Source organism: Ornithodoros turicata, chromosome 3 (assembly GCF_037126465.1).
Source record: "Ornithodoros turicata isolate Travis chromosome 3, ASM3712646v1, whole genome shotgun sequence".
Classification (NCBI taxonomy): Eukaryota; Metazoa; Arthropoda; class Arachnida; order Ixodida; family Argasidae; genus Ornithodoros; species Ornithodoros turicata.
The window spans coordinates 545,781-573,543 of NC_088203.1; the positions used below are offsets into that span (position 1 = coordinate 545,781).

Genomic DNA, 27,763 nt, shown 5'->3' on the forward strand with positions numbered 1-27,763 from the left:
TGTCATTTTGGCTCTCGTGTACCCAGTCTGTGAAACGCAAACAAAAAAAGTCTAACACGATATGCTTTTGTAATGAAGATCACTGATGATGAGTAAAGAGAATATACGAGTTCAAGTTTATTCAATATTTTATATCATACATTATATTATTCAACATTTTATGTCAAGTTTATACAACATCAAGTTTATTCAAGTTCAAGATTTATTTCTTGCACTTATGCGTTTCAGGATACAATGAACGTGCAGGGAGGTCGCAAAAGACTACATTTATTGTTTTGTGACCTTGCTACAATGGCAATATATATTTTAGGAATGACAATGGTCAGGTACGCTCTCTCAATTTTAGGTTCGAATGAGCAATGAATAGCAACTTTCCTCCTGATATTTTCTCACATATGCTAAATTTTAAATTTAATGTGATCAAATATGTGATAATATAATAATAATATATAAGAATATAATACGTGATAAATGGATGTGATCAACAGTAGATGTAAACAACATGAGTAGCCAGAGAAGTGCATTCTCAATAAATAATTTTCTTCTTATAGCGTATATGTGCATGCCTATTAACTGAAACGATTATCACAGTTCCCTGACAAGTTTTAATATCTGAGAGTGTACTGTAGAGGCTGCTTAGATCTACAACAGTTCATACAAGGTACTATATACTGTGAATGCCTTTAAAAATCCCATGTGACACATATGCCTTTACTTTCTGGAGGTGCTGTGGTAGTCAAAGTTTGTGGGCATTACGCAGGTTCCGCACCCATTTCTTGAGTATGTCGAGGCAGCTGTGAAGTAATCTGCATTGATGATGATTATTCAAATTTTTATGGCGCATCGACAACAAAGGAAATAATACATCAGAACATTGGTTTGGGTGCAACCAGTTAAAAATGAATATGTTGTTTAATAAATGCATTGGACAAATGTTAAAACATCAGTTTAAAACATGGTTTACAATCCCTGTATCTTCTAAAAGTTAAAAAGATTAAAAACTATTCTAAAAAGAATATGGGGAACTCTTCTAAAAAGAATTATAATCTGTAATTATTATATTGCTGGGTGAAGGAGCCTAAAGTCTAAGGTGTGTTTCTGATGTGAACATGTAAGAAAATATGCAAAACTGATAGAGGCTATCCACAGTGCGTGCACTGAGGTTGTTCCTTCCTGTAAAGTAGAAACCAGTGGATGAGGAACGTGATACTTACCTGTACACCCAGCCGTATCACACTGCACAGATTATTCACTGGGTAGCCCTCATGACGAAACCTGTATTGAGAGACCACTTTTGCCTTAAAAACTGCTACAAATAGCACGACATGCTACAAATTATTACTATCGTAACAACCTGACGATACAGCTCAGACACAAAGGCGTTATTCAAGTCGCGCCACACCACCGTTACGTAGGATTCTTTGTCACAAATCAAACCAAGGCACAAAACAATACCAATACATGAAAAAAGGTGACAATCGTGGTCTCATTATGACGTAATACCGAACTTGTGCGCGAAGGTAATTCAAAGAAATGAATGTGGCACTTGCTTCCGCAGAGAACACCGTGTACCATGCAAGCAATGCATGCAAAAAAGCGCTCGAGTGCTTGCACATATATTGATGACAACACTACCTGTGTAGTGTAACATGTTCTTTCAAGCATATTATGTACTCAAACTGTATTTGCCGCCGGGTAAAATGCAAGTGTGCTCGATTGAACGTCGGAAGAGCGATCAAGCAACCTGCATCCAGTGCTCGTTTTGGGCAAAAAAACACTTCATAATGGGCAACTAAATATACAGAATGGGCGCCTATTTATTCCTCGATGAAGAGTGACTCACCTGTATAAATTTAGGCCCTGTAACCTTGCCAGTACGGTTGGTACGACCGTAATTGCAAGAAATTGCCATGATCGCTGCGGCGACTGTTGTGGGTACAGTAAGATGGCGGCCGGTTTCTTCACGCTCGCGCTTCCTATCCGCGATCCAGCCTTTTAAGCGTCAATTCAAATTAAACCAAAGCCAAAAAAGAAAATTCAACGCTGGAAGACCCAAAACGAAGAAAAACTACAAGAATTTGCAGACGCTCTCGAAAAGAGCCTATGTACTGCCCCGTGCGGTGACTACGACACACTGATTGAACAACTTGAAGACGCGGCTGCGAAGACGATTGGGAAGACCTCGTCGAAACATACCACCATAAAGAAAATGCCTAACCAACCGTGGTTCGACGACGAAGTGAAGACGGAAATCACCCACCGAAAGAAGCTAAACAAGGAATTCCGGAGAGCAGTGAAACTGAACACGGACTCCGCAGTAGAAGAGCGACGATATGTGGAACAGAAAAATAAAGTAAAACTGATCGTGGCGAAGAAGGTCCATCAATTCCACAAACAAGTTGCACAAAGGAAAGAAGGGAAGCGGAGTAGCCTTGTGGAGATACCTCGAGAGTTTGTCAGGACGCGAACAGACAGAACCCGGATACATATTCCACGACAAAGAGGGAAATAGGTTGTCAAGCACCACCGATATCGTAAACGCCATGACGGCTTTCTTCGGCGACCAACAGAAACAACTCCAACAGAGACTCTCACATGCCAGTCAAGCAGCTCACGAAGACAATAATCCCAACACCACCAATCACCATACCTGAGGTAGAGCGCCACATAAAGCGCCTCGCACTAGGAAAGGCAACGGGACCAGACAATCTCCCAAACGAACTCCTAAAGGTCCTAAAACCCAATGCACTCGAAACACTGACTATGTGCTTCAACCATATCCTACAGACCAAAAGCATACCGAAGCAATGGAGAGTGGCAAATATCCAGCTAGTTCACAAAGGGAAAGGCAAGCCAAAAGAGGAATTCAACTCATATCGGCGCTGCAGAGTAACGTGTACAAACTGTTCGCGTCGATTCTGACGGAAAGACTACAATACCAATGCGACCCAAAACTATCCGACGTACAAAACGGGTTTCGGAGGAATAGGCGAACAAGCGATAACATATTCATACTCATTCAAATCATAGAAATAGCGCAAATGGAAAACAAAGATCTGTTCCTTGCCTTCCTCGACCTGGAGAAAGCATATGACGCTGTGCCCCATAGCATACTCACTGCAAAGATGAGATCAATGGGATTACCAAAAGACATCATAGACATTATCCAGGAACTATATACAGGGACTGCACGAACAAATATCACATCGGGAACTTTACATCAAAAACGATTCAACAAGAAGTCGGCCTGAGGCAGGGTTGCCCTCTATCACCCACTCTCTTCAACATCTTCATCGACGACCTCCTCGCGGCACTGCATTCGTCAGGAAAAGGAATCCATATGCACACACAACAAACAAACGGAACGACTGAAGATACGTCTATTACAGCTCTTGCCTTTGCGGACGATATTTTGCTACTAACCACCAATGCAAACGACATGCAAAAACTCCTGGACATTTGCACGCACCATGCCAAAAATGAGGGCATGCGGTTCAGCCGGGAAAAGACAAATATCATGCACTTTGGACCGCCCGATGACAAACCCACGCTGCGCCTGCAAGAATTTGATATTCAGTATGCAGACACGTACAAGTACCTCGGTATTACGATCGAAAACTGCAAGGAATACCTCCAGAAACATGAACAGAACCTCATCCTGAAAACAAACATGAAAAAAGGCCAGGTGTGGAATATAGCACGCCATTCCTACCAGCCATACGACGTGGGAAGACTGATATGGAAAGCTTACGCCGTGACTGCTGCCGCGAACGACGTCATTTGCCTCAGCAAACAGGCAACGGACCAGCTCGAACGGCAACAACGCGAGATCGGAAGATGGATTCTCGGGGGATCATTCGCCACACCAAATCCCGCCATTCAAGGAGAAATGGCCTGGTCTACCTACTCTTTCCGAGAAACCCGGGCAAAGACAAATTACCTTGTACGTCTCATTCACAGACCAAACGACACCCTAATAACGCGAGTCTTCCGACACCTCCGTTACAGGGGCACCCGAACGCACTGGATAAAAAAAAATCAGCCAAATTGACCGCACATATAGCAAGGACACCACTAGACACAAAGCGAGGAATGAACGCGAGTGGAACAAGACAACCAAGAAGGAACTAACCCGGACTGAAGAGAAACGGTGGCACTCCGAGACAGCGAAGAAAAGGAGCATGACCATCTACTCTGAAAACAAGACAACTCCGGCGCCCGAAACTTTCTACAACGGAGACAGAGCAAGTGGCCTCTTGTTTCAAGCCCGTACAGGCTCCCTCCCAACACAAAAGCGACTCTGCGAACTCTTTGGAAACGCAAACCCAGCATGTACCCTATGTAACACCGGAGAAGAAGAGGACATACAACACATCCTGCAGACTTGCCCGGCCTTACGCGAAGGCGGAGTGCCCAAGACCCTATCGCCATCATGTTGGGCTTCGAGGCATCACCCAGCTCCCAACCCCAGATCAACGACACGAAGAAAGTCCTCCTCAAGTGGGAAAAGGCCTCCAAATAGAGCCCTGCACGGGCCGACTTTTCCGGGCCCGACCCGGCCCGGGCGCATCGAAAAATGGCCCGGCCCGACCCGGGCCCGGACCTTCATATTTTTATGCGGCCCGGCCCGGCGTCTAAGCAAATAGAGCCCGGCCCGGCCCGGTGACCTGGCGAGTAGATCCCGGCCTAGTATTTCCAGCCGCGACGTACGCGTTTCTGGCGATTATCAAACAAATTTATAAGTAAATTTATAAGGAGAGAAGACAAACATACAAGTGATGGCGGTTTAACACCGTAACCGCACGAGACCAAATTAAATCCAGAACGCACGGGGCGTTATCGTTACACTGTCAAGATTTTGCGGAGATAGAGCATGCTGTCGACAAACTGCTTCTCCCAGTCCCTATCCCTCTCACCAAGCTTTGCCAAAGTGATTGCGAAATATGTGAGGAGTGAGGAGCAATGTAAAGTGGCTGGAGAATGTTCTAGAGGGTCGAATCATATGCATAATGCAGTACCCTTTGCTTGTCTTTGCAAAATATGCACAGGAATGACGCAAGCGCATGATGATATGAACTAATGCATCTCCAATGTGTGGAATTAGCTGCGTGGCCCGGCCGGGCCTGACTCTCGGGAACATATTTGTCGGCCCGGGCCCGGCCCGGCACGCGGTGCTGGCGTATTTTGTCGGCCCGGGCTCGGCCCGGAGCACACAGCCAATAACAAGCCCAGCCCGACCTGCGGGCCGGGTCGGGCCCGGGCCCGTGCAGTGCTCAAAATCAAATCAAGGGCGCTCCACGAGACGGCCGGCAGACCCCGTCTCGAAACCGAAACCGGCCAAACACAGCGGATGGCCAACCGAAGCCAGAGCCATCAAGTGGCGCCTCCGCAAGACGAACCCCCCAGCATTGACTCAAATTCCTCGCTCCTCTTATGAGAGAGCTTGGAGACTCGCCTGTGACTCTTTTTATGGATGTCTGCCCTGTTGTAAAAGGGATTAGGCGAACCTGAACCTGAACCTTTTACAATCGAGATCAGTGGTTTGTTTATTCAGCTCGTGCGACCCACGAGGTGTCGGGAGAGTCGTTGGGAGTGGGAGTCTAGTGGGAGTCGACTCTCGAGCATCTGAATTTTCAAATTTTAGAACGAGAAGTGTCACTGGCACGGGATAACGTGCCGTGCCGTTGTATTTTCGCCCACAACAGTTGACTCTCGAGTCCAATAAATAAACACAACCCGTCGTAAACAATGTTCACAAGCGGCGCGGATTTAGTTCTCGCCAGACCTGTGGAGTAATTAATTACAAGTAATTGAATTAACGTAATTAATTACTTCCGGAATTACACTAGCTTTTACGTAATTGTAACTGTAATTGAATTACTTTTACAAGTAACACATTTTGCATTACTTTCGGAATTACTTTGAACGCTTTCTGGGAAGGCCCAATATTTAAATGATGAAAGGCTTTGTATGTATTTGTCCTTTCTATGTTGTTCCGGCCTCAGAACATCAGTTCTCTCATGTCCAATGTTTAAAGTTTGGGTCAGTTCCATAGTTTTTTTCTTTTGTTTCACAATCATTACCCAAGGACTGCATTCAGATCGGTACATTTTTCGGTACAGATTTTTTATATTTGAATGTGGAAGGAGAAAAACTCTCGCACCATAGGAAGAGGAGTACGAAATCTGGGTATCGACCAGCACTTCAGAGTCGTTAGAGTGCTTGAAAGATCTTCCTTGTGTGCTCACGGTGTTCATGAAGTACAATGTTGGGCTGCCCAGCAGTGCACCAGTGGGACACCTGTTTTCGGTTGTCCTCTTGTTATGACAAGGAGACGTGGTAGCTTTACAGACAAGAACTTGAGAATACCTTACTCTTGAAAGCCAATGGACGTTACAAGCTGCACTCATGATCCACACTTTGTTCACATACCTGAAGAAAGAAAGCCTTTTGATATTCGGTGATTCTTTAACCTGGCAAGAGACTTGTCCTTGTGTAAGACTTCTCTAACTTGTTTTTCTACCACAAGCACAACTACGACCATCCTTCACAACATGCGCAATAAATGTGTACATCAAATCTTGCAGTTTGCATGTCGTTTGCCCATTGCAGTCAATTTTGTGAATGTAATTCAGTGTAATGCAATTACTTTTTTCAGTAATTATAACTGTAATTTAATTAATTTTGCGAACGTATAAGCTAGCCATTTTTTCATACAATTGTAATTGTAATTCAATTGGAACTTTGGAAAAGTAATTTTTACAGGTCTGGTTCTCGCAGTAGGGACGACAGGGTAATAGGGTAGTTCTGTATCGGGACCACCGCATTTTTTAGCGAAAGAAAACAAAAGAAAAGATGGGATTTTTTTCCATAGATCGACTTATGGCTTTTTTAAACAAATTGAAATTCACTCGTGTCCTTCCTGAGGTGCTGTTCTATGCACGTGGAAAGTTTAGAAATAAATAAATAAAGTAGTTTAAAATGCAGCCAAACTATATTCCTCAAACTGACAAAGACGATACACACGGGAAACGCTACATGTGCGTGTCGTCTTTGTCAATTTGTATTGAGCATGTGTCATCAACAGGCACGTTAATACATTGTACTAGTTATTAGATATTAGTTAGATATTCAGTGTTGTACTTGTACCTTGAACCTTCATGTAATGTATTTGCCTGCACCGTAGGCTGTTGGCTGAATGTAACCCAGGGAGCTTTCCCCCGCAACAGAGAATAATTTATTTCCACTTGCACTCGGGAAACAACTCTCTTTGCCTGCTCATTTCAAAGATAATGGTACAACATTTCTTGGCTTGAACCTGTAGTATGGAGAAGTCTTTCCAATCAGCAAGACATCGTGGTTCTTCCAGAAAAACCTAAAAGAATACTATGCCAGAGAATACTCCAAAAATTAGTGAGCATTTACCTGAGCATGCCACGGTACAGTCCTCTCGGGGGATTCTTGGGATGATGGAATAAACCGAAACAGTAGCACAGCTCTCGAAGCACAGTGTACTCATTTTCGGAGCTTTCATCAAAATAGATGGCAAGTGGAAGCCTTCAATGAAAATGGACCATTCTATAAGCTGTAAAATGTTGATATGGTACTCACGTATTGCTCGGTGGAGTTGTATTCTGCAAACCGAGACACGAGCTCTTGGACCATTCCCAGGCCAAGCTGTTCTTGAGTGTCTCTTCTAAGTACCTTTCATATTGAGCACGCTCCAGTGCACCAGCTTCTAATGCAACTTCTACATCCCTATTTGTGGAAAAGCAACCAATTATACACTCTGCTTTTACGGACTTTTACTGCAGTTCGACTAAGGCTCTGCTGCGATAAATCCAAACTTCCGCAGCACAGACTCGTAAATTTCGCGATTTTCTGTGGCAAGGAGTCAACGGTTGCTCGAAACACGAAGCACTTTATTTTCTCGTATAGTGTGGGAACAAAAAATACTTTAGCAATTTACAGATTCAGAGCACTGCTGTGGCTCAGCATTGCATACGATATCTTGCGTCCTCCTCCGACAGCGAGTACGCATCCAATCATTTTATACGTTCAGCATCTACAGTTTATAGGAAATGACAGATACTTGGTCGCAATAGATGGTAAATTCCGAGCAAGCACCCTCATTCCTTGGAGCAGTTGGGAGCTTTTATCTGACAAGGTGAGCGTACAATACTTCTCCCAAGACACTGCATGTCATAGTAACTGTCCATATCGGATTTGCTCGAAATTCTGCGCCAAATTCCGCGATTAGTTGCGTGAAATTTCGTGGAAAACCCGGGACCTTAACTTTGACCCAACCAGGGAAACTACCCTTTTTCCCAGGAAAGCAGCACGTTTCATTTGACATCCATTGGAAAGGTGAAATTGTGGAAATGGAGCTACTCAATTTAGAGTAAATTAATGGCAGGTTTATTTGTATTATGTAGAAGGATATTTAGGATACTCAAGCCCTCACATATCAGTGACTCTCTTCCTGGCCATCAATGCTTGGAGAATATCCATTGATATGCCATTCTCAATATCCAGTATCGGAAGACGAAGGACACGAGACACGTCAGGAGAAATGGTGTCTCCTCCACTCCCCTCCGAAGCGGAGTGATCCAGGCGATGTTCGCACCAGTCCTGAACCGGAAAGCCGCGTCGAACAACAAAACCAAATCCGCTCAATGTCTCCACTCTGTACATTCTCCTGTTGTTGCCTGAAACACCTTCAAACCCTACAAAATGATTTTTTCTCTCAATTTTTCTCAAGCACAAATTGAAGCCATTACCATTATCATTCCACGCGGAGATACTGCTTATCGTCGAATCCTTATCAAGCAGGGTCACCAGTGGAGCAAGGTACATGAGGAAGTCCGGAGCCAGAAGAACCCCGTCTTCGATGACGACAAAATACATCTGCGTACGTAAGCACGCATCACCTACAGCCAAGATTATGACATCTATGTGGAGAAATTATTCGCGTACAGAATCAGGGAATTGTCTCTCGCCCGTGTCAAAGGCTTCATTCATCTGGTCTGGAAGGGAAAAATATTTCACAACCTGCTCCAACAGGAAAACTATTTTACCGCAGTATCTCGCCACGTTTGCTCCGTTAAACTGTTGAGGAGTAAATGCAAACAGCTCACAGAGTTCTTTCACTTGCGGATTTTCCGGATTAAAGAACACCTGAAAGACAATGTTCCGTTTCATTTCTTAATTGGTAAGGACAGTTTAGGATGTACCGCAAGATAATTTCTGCAGTTCATTTAAAAAATACCACGTTTACTCGTGTACAAGACGCACATTTTTTACCAAAAAACATTGCGCCATTCAGAGGGTGCACTCAGTACACGAGGGTACTTATCCCAGGTCATTATCCCAGGGGGTCATCCCAGGTTATTTCAGGTAAACGAAAAAGACGCTTCACAGCAAATAGGGTAATTCAAGTGGAGAAGATGGACACCACAAATACCCAAGCTCTCACATCACAGACCTGACCGAAGCCAGTGACATGAGAAGTGACACTGCCAATGGGAATGGGCGCTTTGGCTTGCTCGCCAGTTTGGCTTGTATCTCGTTAAGTACGACACGTAGAATAATTATTCTGGAGTGCAGTACATCGCGTCCAGGACGTAATACATGTACGAAAGTGTCTCTTTGATGTGTACTTAACTCCCATCTTATTCCAAAATATTGGCAGCGTCACGATTCTCTCAAATCAACTTTGGTTCCATTATGCGTCAATGTGAGTTATTCCTATAGTTATTCCTGCGCTGCAAGTTGGGGCTGCAACTAGATACAGTATGAAACTCTCAAAACGTGTCAACCTTCGTGCACACATATTGCGAGTTTTCTCAAATCAAACGAGGAGATGCAAAACCTACCAATACATTGTGTGGATTGATACCCGGCTGCATTATTAACGTTTCCAGCGTCAAAGGAAAATGGCTGACATCATCACCTGCAGATAGCTCAGAATCACTATTTGTTTCTTTCTCCTTAATACCACTCAATATACCACTGAGAACTATGACTGGGAGCGAAAGCACTTTGCTCTTGGAGAACCTTACAGCTGGGTTGGGAACTAGGGGGTTATCCATCTTGTCGCCTGAAACGAGGATTTATTGTGAAAAAAAAAATGACGGTAAGAAAAGTTGACCTACCGGAACAGAAAGAAGGAAAATGGTCGTATTTGGAGCAAAACTGCCTTCGATCGTCATTACGTCTCGGCTGAGGATCCGGGTGGATTGCCTGGCCACCCACTTTTATGTTGCACACCCACAAAAAAGACCGTATAAGAACAGGACAATAATGCGATAACGCAATAAAATGACTTACGATGGAAGGGAATGCAGTGTCTCACATCGTGAGGGACTGGCCAACCTTTGCTTTCCACAAAATGCAGCTAATTAAAAGAGTCTTTCAAATCTCAAATTTTGCGCATTGAGGCCCTCCAACAAAACGGGGGCCAACATCCGTATTATTACAGACTCAATCGAAAGAATGTGCAAATCAGAGTAGCCGTAAAATGAAACAAACCTGCTTTTAAAACTCTAGTTACAAAACCTGAAAATAACGTAATTGAAAGTTTACGAAACAACAAAGAAAGAAAAAAAATGAAGAAAATAATAAGATATAAAAACACGCAAGTAGGAAGTTAGGACGTACGTCTTCGTAAGGTGTGAAACCAGATATGCCTTTCTGCGTGATGAGATACCAGGAGGAACGGTAGTGCAAGTTCTGTGCCATAGCACTTCCTAGTTCGTGCAACAGAAGTCTCGCAACTTGTGACAACCTGGACACAACAATCTGGTTAAGGTGGGTATGAACTGCAACAGTGGTGGCAACAGACTTTCGTGTGGGTTCATCGAACGTCAGTAAGATGAGAATGTCGCCCGGTCGCAGATTCAAGAGTAGCGTCTCGAGTTGAGAAGAATCTGAAAAAATTATAAAGTTATAGGATTTTGTGACAGCTTACACTCAGCAGCGATGACCTTCTTCGTAAGTATCAAAATGGCTGACACGTTGAACAAAACGGGTCAAGTTATCAACAATGGCGATGTTAATTCCACGTCCTCCCCCATTGAGGCTGCCACCTAAAATGCTGGACAAAAGTACAATGACAAGATATTTCGTAAAGGACACTACTTGGTAACTTACTACTTGCCATCGATACATAACCGAGGCTCATCGTGGTGGTCCTTCCCGGTGAAGACATGCACCGAAAATGTCCTTTTGGGACAGGCGGAGGCTAACCCGCAATGTGGAACACGTTCACCCACTGCAACAGCTGGCACCACATGCACTGTTCTGTCAAAGAACAATAATTAAGAAATATGTTTCCGCTTTTAACGGCAAAAGAATACTCGTGCTCCGAATCCGCCTTGAGTGCATTTAAGAAGCCTGTCAGTTTGGTAGCCCCTGTCTGGTCCCAGCCTGAAAGCATTCCTCAATATTTCATATCCAACTGTATTACCTCGAGTGATTACCTGTTGTGTTCAACAGATGTGTACCATTTTCATGGGATGAGAAGAGAAGCCCTAGATTGGACAGAATACGAGCTGTTAAAGACTGATACCGGGAGCGTCCTACTTCATGACAATTATCGATTTGTGGTGAGATACATATGGGAGCTGCACAGCCTTTCTGTACAGTGACCCCAATAGGCACAGATAGCTATAACGGTATCAGTATGGTATGGCTGGCATTCCTTGGGTAGTCGTCACCATTTCAAAGTTGGCTTCACCTCATTATCGAAACAGATTTGGGAAGGCAAGCTGCCACAGCCGCACTAACGTAACCTAACTATCCTAAGACACCATAAACTTGGTTAGTTCAGTGATAAATTAGATTGCCTTAGTGCGGTTGTGGCAGATTGCCTTGCCTTCGCAAATCCGTTTTGTCACTCAAGTGAAGCAAACTTTCAAATGGTGACCAAAGGCATGCCATATTTCTTATTTTGCAGTCGTCGGGACTCGATTATGCCCACTGCACAACAAAGCGTCGAACCCTTCCAGATGTGTTCACTTACCTTGCAATGAAATGAGTTGGCGAAACACAAAGTAAAGGATGCAGAGAATCAAGACAAGCTTCAGCTTCGAGTGAAAAACTGACGATAATGGATCTGTTAGTTTCGGTTCCGATGCAGGTGTTACTGCGACCAATAACTCACCGTTTGTCCATTTCAAACATAAAAATCGCACCAAACGAGGAAATAGCGTCATTGCTTTTTGCTTGCTTTGTATGTGATCCTTCGAATCCTTCTTTGTGTGGGATGGGATCTTTAAAAAAAAGTATTTTTATGTTGCGAACACAATTACCCTGTAGGCAGCCATTGTATTTGCGCTATGTTGCCAGCCAATGTGGTTTGGTTCCGCTAGGCCAACATGTATTATATATGTTGGCCTAGGTTTCCGTGCCAGACTTTTCGCATTCTCGTCGATCAGATCGATTGATGGCAACAAGCTTCACACTAAAGTGTGGAAGATCACGTGTTCCTTGCAAGTTATTAGATCATATTGTTGTAGACTACCTAACTTCCTGGAGCAAAACAACCCACTTATCGATGCACAACACACGTTCAGGAGGCGTATTCAACATTGACTCAACTAGTAAACCACCCTAGTAGCACAAAACGTCGCAGAAACGTCTTTATTTGGTCAAATTAGGATAGAAGACGATCAGGACGTCAACGCGACGTCTAGAAGCCGTAATTTATAGTATGTTTATAGGACGCGCCGATTTAACGTTTGTAATACGTCTTCGCCATCTGTGTTGGAGATATCCTAAAGGAAGACCTCCTGTAAACGTCTTCCGTTCACAAGACGTACCGAGTTTCCATTTATAATACGTCTTCGCCATCTCTGTTGAAGAGCGCTAGCCTTAAGGAAGACATCCTGTAAATATCTTCAGTTCACGTTTGCAAGACGTACCAACTTTCCATTTATAATACGTCTTCGCCATCTGTGTTCAAGACGTATCTTAGACGAGGACGATTTGTGTGCACCGAGTAAGTTTACTTTCGGTGGACCTACTGACTGTCTCAAATCAAAAGCAGTAGGAAACAGGCGTTGAGTTGACGGTGAGCTAATACTCCCAGAAATTTCCCAACTCACTGTTTGTGTGCGTAATTGAAATACACTTTGTGGGAACCTCCGTTCACCACGACCGGAACCCCAAACTCGCTCGCATCAACCGCACATGGGAAGAACCACAAAAGGAGGTTTACTTAGAACAGACCTGATTTATTCCCTGCCATCCTGCAGGCCACGCTCCCAAAGCACACCCTGCCAGCATCAAGCCCGCCCCCTTAAATACTAGCGTGCCAGAACAGCCAGCGCCCCCCACTGGGGCTACAATGTCGGGTAACCATTAGCGCCCCCACAACTTAGACACCTCGCCCCCCATTTTGAATCAGAGGCGAGAACGACTATCGAGTTTGCGGGAGTTCCTAAGACGAGCAATGTATAGCATCTGTTTTCCATTTGCATGGGAATAGACCATGGTCTATGGTCACCTCTACGCTCTGCTTCCCCTACCTGTAACGCCGTGGAGGAAGCCTGCTGTTCTTATGGTGGGAGCACCTCTGCTAACGCGGTCCACCATGGTGAACTGCGTCTTCGATTTTGGCCGAAAGGTCACGTGGCAGTGTTGCTTGCAGTTCTGCTTAGAGAAACAGAAAATGGAAGTGTGGTGACGGTGACTGAGGTTGAAAAATGAAAAAAAGAGGCAGATATCCGCAAAACTGTACCCGGTGGATATCCACAGGGCTGAATTTTCTCACATTCAAATATGTGTTTTAAACGTTTTTTGAACGTCTTCAAGGCGGCCACAAACACATCTTCAAGACTCCGGAAAGCGTCAACTTATCCTGGGATAGAAGATGTTATGTAGGTCAGATTGAAGACGTCTCCTGGATGAAAATGTGGTTGTGGCTAGACCTTTCCTCGACGTTTACAAAACGTTTTGTGCTACTAGGGCACCACCACCAAACGCGCAGCAAACTACTCTACAAAATTCACAGTAACGGAACACCATGTTAACATGGTGACTGCATGCGATTTGCTGAAATCACGGAGCAGAAATAAGGAGACCGATCTCGCCCGGCGCCACTCAGAGAAACTAATGGTCCCGAATAGACCTCTACCCGAGAAAACGTCATGAAACCGAAACAAATCAGAAGGGGAGGGCTGGGTTTCACGAATGGGCACTTGTTCGCTGCCTCTTATTGGAAGAAAAGTAGGACCGCGTCCCTTTCAGGGACCATCGTAATCCCCTAAAAAACGCGGCTTTCGGGCGCCACCTTGTTCGCCCAGCTTCGCGCGTAGTTCAACTCTACCAAATTGGTGGCGCTGTCGAACACTATGACGTCGTTTGTTTACAAACAGGGAGAGGTCTATTGCTCCCATTGTCCACAGCGGTACACGAGGTGGAGCTGGAGTTCCCTCCTGTGTGAGTCTCCTTCGAAAGTAGGAGGGAGAAATCTTGTATACAACTAAGGCGAGGCAGACTGCGACGAGATTGCACAACTGATGGAAACAGTAAGAGAAAGGTCTGCCTTCCCAAGTATACTGCAAATGATGCGTTATATCTTGAGGGCCGTACGCTTTCAATTGATCACTGTGAGTGCGTACCTTTCTCTCCCAATGTCAGAACGTCTCCAGAAACAATGGTTCTTTCAGAGTTTGGCTAGCAGGATGTTGGTCTCCACTTGTGTCACTTCCGAGAAACCACAATGAACGTCGTTGACAGTTTAACGTTGAAACTTGGGATCTTACCAGACGGAACATCTCCATCATTTCCCTTTGTCATTGCGACAGACGCTTACTGTCTCGAAGGAGCGGGCTGTTGCCGGTATTTTCATTCATCATTTGGGTTACCTTCCTGACAACACAACTCCTTACCAAAGTGAGTTTATGGCCATGATTATACGTCATGACGTAAATTAACTTAGAAAAACTTTTAATGCGTGTCATTAGAGTTGGAATAAATCGCGTCCTGGTCCGTCTGTAGCCGATAAAAGAGATAGGGCGCAGACTAACTGGTGCATGATGATGAAGGAACGAATAACCGAGAGACACGGGAACTCTTGTGCTTGTCTTCCTGGCCCGTGTCTCTCGGTTATTCATTCTTTCATCGTCTGTAGCCACTGTGCTGCGCCCATGCACGGTGAGTGGAGAAGGAAGGAGGGAAAGAGAGGGGGCGCAGTGCAGTGGGGGGTGATCGACAGGCTCAGACGTGGCTGCGTGGCCGCGCCATGACTTATGAAAGCTGTGCAGAGGAGCGGCGGCGAAAGAAGGCTGCGCGACGTGAATGGGAGGAGCCCGGAAGGCTCATTTGGCTGCGGATGCTGTCTTGCTTCAGCGTTGTGTAGGGTCGTGTGAAGTGTTGTGTAGCGCTGTGAATGGGAGTTCCCAAAGGATTTTCAAGTTCTAATGTTAACGCATATCCGTCGGACTCAGCCATGGATCGACCTTGATATTTTTATCTGTGTCTCAGCTAAAAAAGAACCCCTATTACATCCATAAGAAATTAATGAAATTTCATTAATGTGGGTCGTGTAACAGTAACACATGGTAGAAGCACCATTTCTTGTTCTGCACGTAGGAATCTGGGAGGCGGCGCCTAAGGATCACAAATCGTCAACTAAAACAGACTTGTACGACCCATTGTATAATATGGGATCCTCACACTGAAAAGGAAATATTTAAATGAGGAAAAATCCTTTCATCTATTATGTTATCTATTCCTATTACTTTTTTCGTCAACATGAACGTGAGGCGTTGATGTTGACGCTGATGTAGTCTACCATCCTTTCATCTATGACGTCACTGATGCTACTTGAAGCCCAGCTTTCTGAAATCGCCGAAAGAGTGCTCGTCTCAGGTTTATGTACTTTGATAGACTAAGAATACTTCTCCCAGGACCATATAGGATTGGAACAAACTACCATCAAAGAGGTTTCATTCTCAAGACAGTTCATATCTTGTGCTTTGAAATGAAATGTTATTGTGATGTCTATAACGTGCTAGCCGTGTATCATGTTGCTATTCCGTATCCGTACCCTTGAGGGCCTGCAGTATCTTGAACATAAATAAAAAGATGACCCGGGTTCGAATAGCGGCGAGTGCAATGTGTAAATGCCAGACACGAAGCGTGCCACATTATCAGAATTTGTTTGCACTTGCATCACAAGTTCACGTGTTCAAGTTTAACGGTGGGATGAAGTTGATAATAGTTTATATCGTAACTGAGAAGGGACGAGCGGGATTACGATAGAGACACACACCTGCAGACTTTCAGCTAGTAGAAATTGTATTGAGAGGAACCTTCCTGTACACATACAGGGTGTCATCACAAACATCATACCCCGGAAACACAGCAAGGTTTGCGCGTGTCTTATAGTTAGGCCTGTCCAAAACATGATGTGTTCAGCATTCCGGGGTATAAAAAGGTTCCTGTCAAGAGTCTGCAGGGACCTGTCTCTGTCTGTCACATCTCCGTGCTGCAGTTGCGATGTGTACAAGTAAATTTCCTCCTTCCGTGCTTATCATCCGGGACACGGCAACCCTCCAAACTTACACACGCTGTCTTGTACGGCACCCATGTCACCATCTTCGGGATGTTACGCAGCATTGCCCTGCTTCTGCGTACGGCCAAGCTGTTCTGCGACTACAGGGACAAATCCCACCATCGCATACCTTGGTCTCCTATACAGAGCCGCTGTGGACCTTAAGTCTGCCCCCAGTGCACACATCTGTTCCTGGTCTCCCGAAAAAGAGCCATGTCCCAGCTGTTGTGGCATGCCAACTAACGCTGCAACATCTCTACTCCCTGCACTCAAATCGAATGGAGATTTACACTGACGGCTCGGTGGCATCCGATGGGTCATCATCTGCATTTTACATTCCTGAGGAAGCATACGAACGCGGTTTCAAGCTGCTGCCCACGCTTTCATCAACCGAAGCAGAAGCCGTTGCTATCTTATCTGCTCTGCGGTACATCTCTTCGTCGACACCAAGAGCGTGGACTATCCTTTCGGATAGTAAGTCAACCTTGGAGGCCGTGGCATCGTATTCGCCCAAGGTTATCAATGACAACTACACGGAGATCGTTTGCCTGCACGCCAAACTATCGTCTCTAGGTCACAGTGTGTGGTTCCAGTGTTCCAGTGGATTCCGGGCCACGTTGGTATCTTGGGGAATGCCATCGCCGATTCTGCGGCCAGGTCTGCTCGTGCTGCTGGGCCTGTCACTTCTGTCCAACTTACCCAGTCTGCCTGTCAGCTAGCCATTCGCCGATACTGCAGAAATAGCTCTCAGGCCTTCTTTCAAGACGCTGCCAGGACCAACCCTTTTCTGCACTCGATTGACCCTACGATGACCCACACACTGGTAGGCCGCTACCCCAGGGAGGAAGAGTCCCTGCTTCATAGGCTGCGATTGAATGTGGCGCGGACTCCACTGCTCCTCTTTAAGATGGGCCACCTTTCGTCGCCCAACTGCCCCACCTGTCATGTTGAAGGAGACATCCCGCACTTACTCCTCTACTGCACTCGTTACCACCAACATCGTCTCCTCCTACGGTCACGCATCGCTCGCCTGACGGTTTCGGACTTATCTCTAGCTACGCTGCTCGGCCCCACACAATACAGTCAGGTGACAAAGGCACTTGCCCAGTTTCTGCGGTCCTGTGGCCTTCTGGGTGAACTGTGACCAGTTTCATGTTTGTTTTCCTCGGTGTTCTTTTGTTTTTCTTTTTATTTATTTGTTTTCCTTTTTCTTTGTTTTTCTTTTTGTTTGCCTTTATTTTCCCCTTTTTTCCTGGGAATAGCAAGCCGCCATACCGGTGGCTAACCTTTCCCTCTTATTTTTTTATATATAATAAACATATTCCCCCCCCCTCTACAAACAACACACAAAACGTATGCGACTGTGCGTTGTGTCTATGCTTAGTAGCCACTACTACGGAAGGTAATGAGAGAATCGGCAAGTGAGCGGCGTGACGACAAAATGAAAAACGAGAAAGAAGTGACGCAAGAGCACGCGCAACCACGAGCAGTTGCTCTTCGGCGCTCGGTCCAAGCACACCTGGGGTAAGGATGTCCAGTTATTCGGCCATGTAGAACCCGATGCCAAAAAAGAAAAAAAGTGGCCAAAAAGTCGCTATCGAGTTTGGTCCTCCTGGGGGACAGGAGGGAAATCCATCGGGACAGCCCATCAACGTCCGGACAGACGACGGTCTTGAAATTCATCCTCCCAAAGTATCTACCAAACAAGTTACGACTCCTGAAGGTGTGGTAATTACCAAGACAAAGCAGGTCATCAAGAAGCCCAAGTCCGAAGAAAAATCGCAGAAGCAATTACCATACCCGCCTCCGCTTGTGCCACCTGAACTTCCTTATCCGCCTGCAGCATGTCCTGTTCACTCAGAAAGCAGATTCGTCTTCCCTGGTCCTGGCCTCCCGCAAGTTCCACAACTTGTTCCGGTGCCTCCCTCTAACTTACTCCCATTTTTGCATCCTTTTCCGGTACCATCATCCCTTGCGCCCCCTGGACTCATTCAGCCGTTTCAACCACCGCAGTTTGTACAACCTCCCTGGGAATTTCCTTACGATAGAATAAGTCGGACTATCCAGACTGACGACAAGCCTCCTGTCCCAGAGGAACCCGAAAAGTCTGAGACTCAGGTTATACGCTTCAAGGCTGAGAGAGAGGAAGAGATTATTGAACCCATCACGCCGGTACCGTTCACACCAATTTATCTCCCAGCTTCTATGCGAAGGCAAGACTATGAGCAACAGACACCACCGGCGCTAAAGCAGCCTCAACAAGTTTATTTCGGTGGACCACAGGTTGAGCAGTATGCAACCACTGTGCAAATAGATGATGAGATTGATGAGCCTCCTCCTATGCAACAAAGGATAGCTGTTAGTCCGGGATGTGAAGGGAAGACTCTTACTTTCGGAGACCTTCAAAAAGGAGCTGTAGTCTGCCTGGACAACGAGTACAGCATCAAATTCCCACATGTGCCGCGGCGCATGGCATCGGTTAGAAATCAGGGAGTAGGCTCAATCGAAGACGACGATGGTAAACCTTCTATGATAGCAGCCACAACAATCATTGTGAACGAACGTGGTGGAGGTGGAATCAAACCGCAAGTTATCGTTCGGAAAGGAAGTAGTCTTACCAGACTTCAGGATACTGTATATCAAGACCTCAACACGCTTACGCAGCCTCAAGTTACCACGCAAACGGTACAGGTTCAGGCCCAACAGCCTCAAGTTGTTTACCAGACTCAACCGCAAGTTGTTTGCCAGCAGCCGGCGGTTGTTCAACAGCCAATCACAGTTCCATCAGGACAGCCTACTACGATCACCATCACAAACAAGATAAGAGATTTGACAAACCAGGTTATGCGAGAATCTGCTCGCGTGAACCAAGCGAGACAACATTTGATGCGAGCTGGTCCAGCGCCGTCTCTGACTAGAGTTTATTCTACAGAGCACAAGTTGAACAACCTGATGTCACTCGAATCGCAACTCGCGGACGAGATCGCAAAGTACCGGTCTTCGGGAAGGGTTCAAGATCAAGAGTTCTCGAGGACCCTAGCTGAAACCGAAGGCAAGTTGCGCAGACTTATTAGTGCTGAAAATGCAGCGGCACAAGACATGCGAAGAATCAAAAAAGAGAGCTTCAAGCAGGAGACCTACAAGGTTATTACTCCCAGGCGACGAAAAAAATCTCCCAAGGCAACTCCGAGCAGTTCCTATTCGTCCTTCACTCCCGCTTCAACGCCGCCTTATGGGATGTCTTCCATGATGGCTCCGGGCTTACCTCTTGGAATGTCTGCCAGTATGACGTCCATGGCTCCTGGTGTATCTGGTTACGGTATGCAATCCATCATGGCCCCAAGGATGCAGCCGATAATGCAGCAACCCACGATGCAGCCCACGATGCAGCCCATGATGCAGCCCATGATGCAGCCCATGATGCAGCCAATGATGCAACCCATGATGCAACCCATGATGCAACCAGGGATGCCTCAGCAGCAAATGCAGGCTCAGCCAGCCCCACCTTCACCCGCGAAAGATACTCCGTCGTATTCAATGTTCCCAGGAATGATGAAGATCAGCATTGAATCTCCAGAATGCACTTGTACGAGCGGCTCCTCGACGAGCGACAGTTCTCTTTCTGATCGTCTCGGAAGAGGCAGAAGATGGGAGAGGGAGATGCCGCCGCCTCCACCACCAGCTCCGGCACCGCCACCGCCGCCACCACCGCCACCACCGCTACCACCGCCTGCGGTACAGTCACCTGTACCGTCGCCGCCACAGCCGATGTTACCACCACCGCCAATGATGCTACCGCCTCCACCGCCTCCTCCAATGGGTCCACCGCCTGGATCGGAATCTCCCAGCGGTGAGAGTCCCGATGAGGGTGGTGGAAAGAAGAAAAAGAAGAAGAAGAAGAAGAAGAAAAAGAAGAAGAAGAAGAAGAAGAAAAAGAAGAAGAAGAAGAAGTAAATACGGGCGGTTGGCGGATTAAATTTCACCATTTTTGTGGAGCCTTTCTCTGCTTTGCGTGGTTGCAAGTAATTATTGAATTGAATATTTATTTTTCGGTGCATCGAGGGTGCAAAAGGCACCAGTCAAAGAACGCGCTTATCCTCGGTTTTGTATCAACGGGAAAGCGAAACAATTGAGCCTCTGTATGCAATAAGATCTACATAGCAGTATGCACTTGCGGATGAAAATTTAGGACCTTATTGTGATTTGCTCCTGCGTGGTGAAAAACGGGAAATGCATGTGTGTGTCAATGGGACGGACAGTCCGATTAGGCCCCTTTTCTGGGTTTGAGATTTTTCGAATTATTGCATACAGAGGTTCAATTGTACTGGGAGGATATATGCATGTGAGCACTCGTGTTACGGACACGGCACTTTGTAACTAACATGGGAGTTAAGATAGGAAGGGCAATTCCTATTGTATTTTAATTTTTAGAGCTCATATTAAAGTAAGAAACTCATCCATTGTGAGTGGTAGCTTCTCCGATTTTTCCGTACGTTTTTCAAACTGTAGGCAAAGGCAACAATAGTGTGTGTAAATAAAACAATTCCTGAACGTTGTCATAATCATTTGTGACGTGTCTTTCTCGGATCGTTTTCAGTACCCGGCTTAGTGTGTCTTGTGGAGTTTTTCAATAATAAATTCTGCTCACACCGTCCACAATAACTACGCTCTCCTGTTTCAATTACCGCCATTTCTTTACTGTGTGACCCTTGATGACATGACGCAGGAATGCGCATGTCATGATGGGTGCGCACAATACTGGATGGGCTATCACAAACAATACTTTCAAGAAACTCGGAATATTTTTTATGCTTTGGAGTTAATATGGTGGCCACCTTGGTGAACACTCGCCTAGGAGAGCATACATATTTCGGGGCTCTTCTGGCACACTCAAGCAGTAAAGCACCAACGATTATTATTTGCAAGTATATATTTACTGCGACATGCTCCGATACAGTCTAACGAGGTTTGTATGCGAAAGCGGTATATGCTGGGGAAGTGATTTATGTAAAGCAGAAAAATGGGGAAACGTTGCGTAGTAGTTGGTCTGAGTATTCCAGGTGAGAATCTGTAGAGAGAGACAAAAAAAGAGCCTAGCACACATGTTTGCTACCGAGAACATCCTCTACCTGTGTACAATTCTTCGCAACAGGCACCAGATCCATGAGACTAAGAGATAAATGGGCCACTGTAGAAGTAGAGTTGAGAAATCTTTCTCCTGCAGCGCCAATGTACGTTGGTGACAGTTGAAGGAGACGTAGTGAGAATGCCGTACCAGACAAAAATAAAGCAGAGCCAGCGACGGCAACCACTTTGCCTTCCTTCAAGATAGGTGTGCTGATCCGGATTCGGTTGGACAAAATGGTCCCTTCCAGACCTACCGGGAAGACACTTATAGATCTGGTGCAGCGGATCTGAAGAAAATAATTGCGCCTGTTATCCGCCTTCAACAGTTCATATACTATAATGAGTTTACTAGATGTCCTGCCAAGACAAAATGCCGGCAGGTCGCAATAAAACCAACCAAACAACAACAACTTTATTACGGGAATAAAACCAACCAGTAAACAACCGTAGTGCACACGGAAAGAGGACGCTATACTATGAATCAATTGCGTGGCTTTCAAGTGTTCCGGGACATTTCATCGAACGCCGTTTCATTGTATCAGTGACGGCCGTTTCGTCGAACCGTTTCATTTTGTCCATAGCATTCCTGCTGTCCATCAGTCGAATCATACTCGATTTGCGTTTCCCCTCTTTGCTAAGTTCTAGTTGTTAATCCATTAGTTTTTCCGTTCATACGAGTCCGCCTAAATTATAGCAATTATCTAAATGCGCCAGTACGGGTAATGTGCAAAAAATTAAAGAGAGGGACATTGCGGTGTTGTTGTTGTTGTTTTTTTTTGGGGGGGGAGATGTGTCTAATGCCCTTCAATCTCTTCCCTATTGCCCAGCAGACAATTGCTCACTATAGTGAGCAACAGTTGCTCAAGAGGGGTAAATGCTCACCAAGTGCAATTGCTATGTCGTGACTTTATTTCTCGTTCACCCCAACATAACAGAACATACCACGCATTGCATTGGCCTATGTCTGCACAAAAGAAAAAAAATGTATGCTACAATGAGTCCCTACGGCACGTCGAGCCGGATCACTTTCTCATCATCAGGCTATACAGTCATGACGTTGCCCACATTGCTCCCTAGCAAAATTTATTTCCATTCAAACATACCAAGTAGCTCTAGCGCACATGTTTTCAGTATGTGTCTCTCATTTTCGATGGTTCCTGATAATGACACCCAGGTAATTTAAAGTATAATCAACATCCTTGGATAGCTTCTACTCTAGGCCTTAGCCATCTTCAAAATACATGTAACTTTTGCTTGTAATCTGGCAATTGGCAGTTTTATCAGAATTAATTATCATCTACTATCCTTTGCACCACTAGGTTATGTTTTTTCTTTTTTTTCAACTGGCGAGTAAATGAAACAGTCATTTGCAAACAATAGCAAAAGTTGTGGGACTACCTTAGATCGTGTTCGGTAAGACGGTCAAAATATATGTCGTGTACCTCTCTAAAGAGTTGATGGTGATAGACGTGCTGCTCGTTGATGAAGATGACAGTTCCTGTAGGTAAAGTAATGCTCTTTCGCAGCCATTCTAGAGCTTCCAAATAGAGCAAAGTACGCTCGCAGCTTCTAGAAGAGTTTCGCCTGTCGTGGACGTGCATATACCGGTGTGAGATTTGGCTGCGAGACAGGATATCCTGCACCTACGCCATTCATCAATTCATTCATCAATATCATCCCCCTTGTTTTTTCCGCAGAGATAAAGATACCATACTGATGATAACGCACTATTGTGCTTTCGACAAGAGTAATCCGCCTTAAAAATGACACTGTCTAAGAGATTGGCAATGTTAAGTGGCAAGAGTTTCAGTAATTGTGCGAGGCTTACGAGCTGAGACGGTGCAGGAGCTACTTCGTAGATGATCCAGAAGATATTAGGCACACTACGCAGGGTCTGGCTGATCCTTACCAAGTCCGGGGCTTGCGTGCTTCGTCTACAGGTTACTGTGATGGCATAGATCCTACAACTGTTGTCCAGCAGGGAGTTTCTCTTCATAGGTGAGGGGATTGGGGCCATCATTGGGGCCATCATTGGGGGCCTTCTCAGCATAGCTGCAGGATATAACGTCACTCCTCGATATCTCCTACGTACGTCTACACCTTCTTACTTGTGCACACGAAGAAGAAAATTTGCCAAAGCAGAATGCCTACGATGACACCAGCGACAAATGTTGACGCCATACAGTCTTTCCAGGAACACGTGCAGTTGTGATGGCCTCTTTTTTCGAACACATCAGTACATTATTCTGCAATTTCACACGGGGAACATCCGAGACTCAAGAAAGTCACGCAAGGCGTTGAAAATTAATAAATACTGAAAATGATCGTCGATGTGGTTTAATGTGTTCATTTTCTTCTTCTTCAGCCAGGAGGGCAGTGGCGGCCGGCAGGTGAAGGTGTTGCAGCTGCTACGGTCCAGGTGCGAGCCAGGGCAGTCCTACTCACACACTCAAGAAGCGCTCTATGGGACGTGATGAACCCCATGTGTGACAACATCTTAGCACGAAGCATCAGAAGATCGTGCGCTCAGCATAAACTCGTCTTCTGATGCACGTCGGTTTCGGCGGCAACGAAAGGGTGGACCAGCTGGCGTCCTTGGCACACCTGGGCTGCAGCAATATTTTGCCAACTCCGGACGACACCGACAGGCAAATGGCCGTTCAGCAGCTTGTTGAACTGCGCCACCCTGGGATACGGGACATCATGCACCATCATGGCCATCTTCCCATGAAAACCCTTCCTCGAAGCATACAGACCATGCCCCATAGGCTACTCTCTGGGTCTGCGTTCACCAACTCTCAACTATTCAAGATCGGCTCTAGGGGTGACGCCTGCTGTGGCCACTGTGAACAACCCGAAACAATCGAACACATCCTGCGAAGTCCATCTCCCTCGCTCCACCTCGGGCACGCTAGCTGACCACCCCGCTAGTTCTTCTCTCGAACGTTCCGCCAAAGCAAGAAACCTTCAGAAAAGTCAGAAAGAAAAGTCAGGCCTTGCTCAACGACCCATCTAATATTTTGCTCTCTCAACTCGTGCACCCTCACCGCATCCTACTCTATCCTCCATCCGTCCCTCCTTGCTTTGTGTTTTGTTTGTGTTCTCTTTTTCTCTCTCTCTCTCTCTCTCTCTCTCTCTCTCTGTAGTCGTGACGACGCCCACTTCTGTGTGGCCAACAAAGGCGATCCTATCCTGCCATTACCCCCACCCCCCACCCCCGCGTGTGGTAGTGCTCAAAGGGGCTAGCGGCGAGTCAGTCGGCTAGAGCACGACATCCTAGATAAATGGAAGGAAGGCACGCGCAAGTAGCAGTTGGGGTACTAGAAACGACAGCTGAATGTAATAAAGGCGGCGATGTTGGATGCCACAACCCAGTTCCACCTCCCCAAGTGTGAGACCCCGAAAGAAAGCAAGGAAGTCAAAGAACAGGGGGCACCAAGCCCGCATAATGGGCGGACAAAGTCGCAGACGGGCGTACAGCCGACAGTGGACAAGTGAATGCTCCACAGTCTAGTCCTGGCCGCAGTGGGCGCACGTTGGTGAGTTGTGAACCCCAGCACGGTGCTAGTAAAAGTTCAGAGGGAGGGCAAGGCATCGTGTCAGGGTGACATCTATGTGGCGGGAAGCACAGCAGTCAGGCCGCCATGGGAAGAGGAAGTGGTCGTAGCCAACTGGTGGTGAGCGGCGCCCAGGTAGCTCGAGGAGCCTTCGGAACCTTGCTCTTACGACTTCAGTCAACGGTAGCAAGATGTCGATGATTGGCCCAGACAGGGACATCTTGGCCAGGCCGTCAACTGTCTCGTTGAGGGAGATGCCCAGGTGTCCACGTGAAGACGATCTCCGCTATGTGAGAGGAAACGAGAGATAGGAGGGATTTTAGCACTGGACTAGAAGGATTGGACAAGAATGAAATGATCGAGAGAGAGTCAGAAAGAAGCAATATCTTACCGAACGCGGCAGGAACCATTCGCAGTGCCAGCACAATAGCGAGGAATTCGCTTTCAAAAACCGGGGTGTAGTTGGGAATGCGAACCGGGAAGTGTCCGTCTAGGCAGGAGAAAACAATTCCTACCCCAGCGCGTACGTCCAAAACGGACGCGTCCGTGGCCACCACCAGGTGGTCGGAGAAGCGGCGAATGTGGTCAGCGAGGACAGACTCAGGCCTGTTGGGGCAGGCATGACTGACACCAGGTCGAAAAACCTCGACAAACAGCACGAAAGGGGAAATAGGCAGGCAGGAAGGGGAGACAAGATCTGCAGAGCGAAGCTCCTAGGGGAGACAGAAGAGATTTTGCAAAGACGAGCTGTTCGATCGACGCCACCATCTGCCTAGCCAACGAGATATGTCACGAAAGGACTCGTTGTGTCTCAGTGCAAGAGGACTCTGGTGTAAGGGGAGAAAGGTATTAACCGTGAGAAGGCGGAAACGAGACTTGAGAGGGGGGAGACGAGCTTCCGAGTATAGCGCTTGGTTCGACGTGTATTTCGGAAGACCAAGGCACAGGCGCAAGGCCTTCTTCTCAATCGAGTAGAGCTGGTTTAGGCTGTAGCGGCCTGCGGACGACGATGAAGACGTGCCTCTGCTGGCGTGCGGCACTGCGCCTGCCAGCCAGTTCTACCGGCAACGTCCTAGCTTGAGGCCACGTCCATCTGCGCGCTAGGACATTCCATCATCGCTCGGTCAGGACTCATGTAGGGAACACCATATCCTCTACATTTGGTGACCCGAACAACGCGAACACCATGTTCGGCGTAATTCGGCCATTCATCACCCTAAAGTTTTCGGCAAACCAGCAGCGAACCACCTCCTGGCAGGCAAGTCGCAGCGGGACCCCAGTTCCACCGGGGATCCGCAGGGAGGTACAGCAAGTTCAGTTTACGGCCTCCACCTGCTTCACGATATTCCTCCCCGGCACTTCTCTGGCGGCAAACAGCATCCACGCTTACGTACCGGTCGCGGTACTGTCGCCCACTCAGCAACTCACTCACTCAGCAACCATCAACGCTCGGCAGCAATCACTCAACAAGCACTCAGCGCACTCAACACGGGCTCAACGCACTCAGCAGACACTCAACACAATCAGCAACCACTCAAGCATCCAAGCACTCAACATTCACATCTCATCACTGGAACCCGCTCGGATCGCAGCGCTCTTGTTCCCGCCATCCCGCTGCTGCTGCATCAACAGCCACAATCACAAGCCGTGTGTCGAGTCGTCTACCATTCACGAGTCGTCCTCATTCTCCTCCATGGTATCGACGCGGACCTCAACCGCATGCACCGCTCGGCGTCTGAGGGGGGAGTGATGTGGCGGCCCGCGGACGACGATGAAGACGTGCCTCTGCTGGCGCGCGGCACTGCGCCTGCCAGCCAGTTCTACCGGCAACGTCCTAGCTTGAGGCCTCGTCCATCTGCACGCTGGGACATTCCATCATCGCCGGTCAGGACTCATATACGGGAACACCACCTCCTCTACAAGGCGATAGTCGGGCAGGTGAGAGACGAGGACGTGGCCGAATTCCAGGGCGGGGCGCCCGTAGCGTTTGTACATGTAAAGCAGGGCGTTCCTGCGCATACCGACACGGGTGCCAGAGCAGCGGTGAAGGATGCTGGAGGTCTTGGCAGCTTTCTGATTCAGAAGGTCAATGTGGTGGCACCAGTCCAGCTTGTCATCGTACCAGACGCCGAGGTACTTGAGCAGATTTGTTTGGCGGATGGGCTCTGTGCCAATCTTCAGGTCGAGTGACAAGGTACCAGAGGGGCGACCGGTAGCAGGGAACAGGAGCACCGCTGATTTCAGCACGTTGAGGGACAGGTGGACGGAGTGCATCCATGCTGACACGGAGGAAAGGTAGGCTTGTACTCTCGTATAGAGTATGAAGGGATGCAGATGATGCGAAGAAGGCGATGTCGTCTGCGTACGTCATAGTGAGAATGTCCTGCTCCAAAGGGAGCGAGCTCATCAGGATATTGAAGAGAAGGGGAGATAAGACGGACCCCTGAGGGACGCCTCTAAGCTGAGCGTACGACGAGGAGGAGAACCGTCCATCCGAATAGAAGAACGATCTTGCAGT

General features: G+C 46.9%; 2 protein-coding genes across 8 annotated transcripts; both read right to left on the reverse strand.

Annotated features, from left to right (window-relative positions):
• Positions 1–7,199: 7,199 nt before the first annotated feature.
• On the reverse strand, positions 7,200–12,330 carry LOC135387778 (protein O-linked-mannose beta-1,2-N-acetylglucosaminyltransferase 1-like). Of its 5 annotated transcripts, none has more exons than XM_064616897.1 (18): positions 12,164–12,330; positions 12,023–12,100; positions 11,481–11,531; positions 11,358–11,427; positions 11,152–11,301; positions 10,986–11,095; positions 10,844–10,928; positions 10,660–10,786; positions 10,330–10,396; positions 10,155–10,253; positions 10,010–10,099; positions 9,876–9,952; positions 8,977–9,177; positions 8,781–8,907; positions 8,465–8,726; positions 7,612–7,758; positions 7,426–7,557; positions 7,200–7,375 (listed from the first exon to the last, which is right to left on the reverse strand). In XM_064616897.1, the coding sequence occupies exons 1-18, from the start codon at positions 12,213–12,215 to the stop codon at positions 7,279–7,281; spliced, it is 2,022 nt and encodes a 673-aa protein (XP_064472967.1). In that variant the 5' UTR covers positions 12,216–12,330; the 3' UTR covers positions 7,200–7,278. The 5 variants fall into 5 exon arrangements, with proteins under 5 accessions (XP_064472967.1, XP_064472966.1, XP_064472965.1 ...); XM_064616896.1 differs by having other exon boundaries at positions 8,977–9,026; positions 9,078–9,177; positions 10,660–10,928; XM_064616895.1 differs by having other exon boundaries at positions 10,660–10,928.
• A 9,149-nt stretch (positions 12,331–21,479) lies between these two features.
• LOC135389791 (galactosylgalactosylxylosylprotein 3-beta-glucuronosyltransferase 3-like) lies at positions 21,480–24,148 on the reverse strand. Of its 3 annotated transcripts, XM_064619828.1 has the most exons (6): positions 23,797–24,148; positions 23,517–23,740; positions 23,131–23,331; positions 21,837–21,975; positions 21,691–21,779; positions 21,480–21,629 (listed from the first exon to the last, which is right to left on the reverse strand). In XM_064619828.1, exons 1-6 carry the CDS (start codon positions 23,867–23,869, stop codon positions 21,495–21,497), a joined length of 861 nt encoding a protein of 286 aa, XP_064475898.1. In that variant the 5' UTR covers positions 23,870–24,148; the 3' UTR covers positions 21,480–21,494. The 3 variants fall into 3 exon arrangements, 2 of the variants coding, with proteins under 2 accessions (XP_064475898.1, XP_064475897.1); XR_010421581.1 differs by having other exon boundaries at positions 21,691–21,938; positions 23,797–24,147; XM_064619827.1 differs by having other exon boundaries at positions 21,691–21,975; positions 23,797–24,146.
• Between the last annotated feature and the right edge of the window lie 3,615 nt (positions 24,149–27,763).